Below are 2,406 nucleotides of genomic sequence, written 5' to 3'. Positions count from 1 at the left end.
CAGTTACTTAAAAGAATACTTTGAGATATTTCATTTAGATAGAGATATAAGTACAAATCAATCAACAAATTCAAATTCTGAAGATGCATGGTTACAAAAATCCCAGCATCATATACAATAATACAATGAAAACTTTTTCATCTTTTTTTGCTTCTGCTATCAACACTTTTCTTCTCCTGTTTACTTGCATTCTTCCTAGATGAACAATTACTTCCATGATCTTGTTTATCTTTCTTAGATACCGCTATGCCATGATTACTTTCGCCGCGAGCATTAGTATTCTGATATTGAATCGGACCAGAGGACGCATCGGACGCCATCGAATCATCGCTTTCGTCTGCATCAACTTTGATTCCTTGCTTCTTTCTAATGTTTTCACTATATATCTCACAATACCCATCATTTTCATTGCTGCATTCAGCATCATCTTCTTGCATGGGAGAATCAATATACATAGTCCAACCAGATTCACTACTGCTACATCCTTCTGCACCCCAAAGTTCTTTATAAGAGTCCATTTTTCGAGCTCGAAAAACTGAATAGATATGCAGGGTGGGAAGAAAGTAAGAATTGAGAGAGAATATAAATGATAAAATGAAAATCTAATATGCACTTACATTAATAGAAAGATATCACACCTAATCTGGTTGAACTGCAAAAAGGTAGTGAAATGGTAGATGCACTTTGCATAGGTTGGAACTAGGAAGGTTCCCAATACAAATTATAAAACTATAGAAATAATTTGGAAACATCAAATAAACAAAAGGAATGTTTGGGGCTGCAGGCCTTGGTCATAAAACTTATCTAGAACAAGAACAAAACCTCCGTGAAAGTATACTACATGTATTGAACGATATCATAATGTATTTTTATTATAAATTATGTTAATTGACAAATCATTCATATCTAAATCTTTCCTAATCATTTTGATTATGGTTTTTTTTTGCACCTAAATTCCTATAGAAATTTGAATAATCTTCATTTCATCTAATTTCTTTACAAGTTTCTAATAGTCTCATCTATACATGCATAAACCACGTAAAGTCTGATTCTATAATCTTTTCTACAATCAGAGCTAACCCAACTTGATCTTATCTAATTAGTGTCTTCACTTGTCCAACGTAACATTCTCATCTATGTTACATTGATTTTATTCTGTTGTTGATTTTTAATGCCCAACAATCAACATTTAGTCTCATAATTGTGTAGTAAAATTGTAGCCTAAGTTTGAATGAAACTTTTCTATCACATATAACATCTTAAGCATTCTCCCATTTCATCCACATCACTTGAATCCTATAGCTTACATCTCCTCAATTCCATCATCTTGATGTATGATTAACTCGATATAATTAAATTTATTGACTTGTGGTATGATATGATCTCCAATTTTTACCTTTATAATATATTGTTTTTTTGTCTCTTGCTATACTCACTCCATATGCTTCTTCGTATCTCAATATATAAGAAAGTCACCTGTTGCTAAAGATTTTCTCTATATTGTTACCTTCCTATTTAATTTCTCTCCCAAGTCACCAACAAAAACAATGTAAATAGATAAGGGCTCAATGTTGTCCTTAGTATAGTCCAATAGCAAAAGGAAATAATCTGAGACACCATCTTGGCTCTCGCACCAATCTTATCTCTATCATACATATCTTGTATTGTTCGAATATAAGCAATCTAAACTCGATTCCTCTCTACATCTTTTTACAATACCTTTCTACTCACCTTATGACATGTCTTTTTCAAATTGTATGTCTCTTTGGTTCCTCTACTATCTCTACATCAATGGCCCTATAAGTATATTGACTTCATGGTAGACTTTCACTAAATAATCCTTTCTTGTTTCCACAATTTTGCATATCTTCTCCATTGTAAGGGTATCAATAAATAATATATATTTTTAAACCTCTGCCATAATGCCATTGTCATCTTGGATAAAAATCTGACTTCTATTGCATAATACAGATGTCCTAATAAGCACAAATGTGCACAACTGAAGAGAATGTAAAATCCTTGTCATTGAAAAGCTAAAGCAGTACCTTTTTCACTTTATATGTATCTATCATTGCAAAAAAATTGTGTATAGAAAATAGGCTAATCTATTATTCCTCTTGCATGTATATATGTTTGTCACTTTGTGCGTATGTATCTTCTATTCTATAAAATATCCAGAATTTGGTATCTTCATCATACATCATATTCATGAACCCGATAGTGGTTGGAGAGCCTCCAACTACTAGGGAGTTCCTTTATCACCGAGGTATGAGAATAGTATAGAGGCATAAGCGAGACACCATGTCTTCAATCAGAACTTTTTCATAATCATTTTCCAATTATAAACTTTTTCACTCATTCCTTATCCAATATTGAACATAAATCCAATATATATATATATATATA

The 2,406-nt window shown here is 31.9% G+C and overlaps 1 protein-coding gene across 2 annotated transcripts; it reads right to left on the bottom strand.

Annotated features, from left to right (window-relative positions):
• On the bottom strand, positions 1 to 763 carry LOC109354065. 2 transcript variants are annotated; one of them, XM_019596419.1, is made up of 2 exons: positions 618 to 763; positions 1 to 526 (listed from the first exon to the last, which is right to left on the bottom strand). In XM_019596419.1, exon 2 carries the CDS (start codon positions 516 to 518, stop codon positions 138 to 140), a length of 381 nt encoding a protein of 126 aa, XP_019451964.1. In that variant the 5' UTR covers positions 519 to 526; positions 618 to 763; the 3' UTR covers positions 1 to 137. The 2 variants fall into 2 exon arrangements, with proteins under 2 accessions (XP_019451964.1, XP_019451963.1); XM_019596418.1 differs by having other exon boundaries at positions 639 to 762.

This window comes from Lupinus angustifolius, chromosome LG08 (assembly GCF_001865875.1).
Source record: "Lupinus angustifolius cultivar Tanjil chromosome LG08, LupAngTanjil_v1.0, whole genome shotgun sequence".
NCBI lineage: Eukaryota > Viridiplantae > Streptophyta > Magnoliopsida > Fabales > Fabaceae > Lupinus > Lupinus angustifolius.
This window is presented reverse-complemented; position numbering and strand designations above follow the sequence as displayed.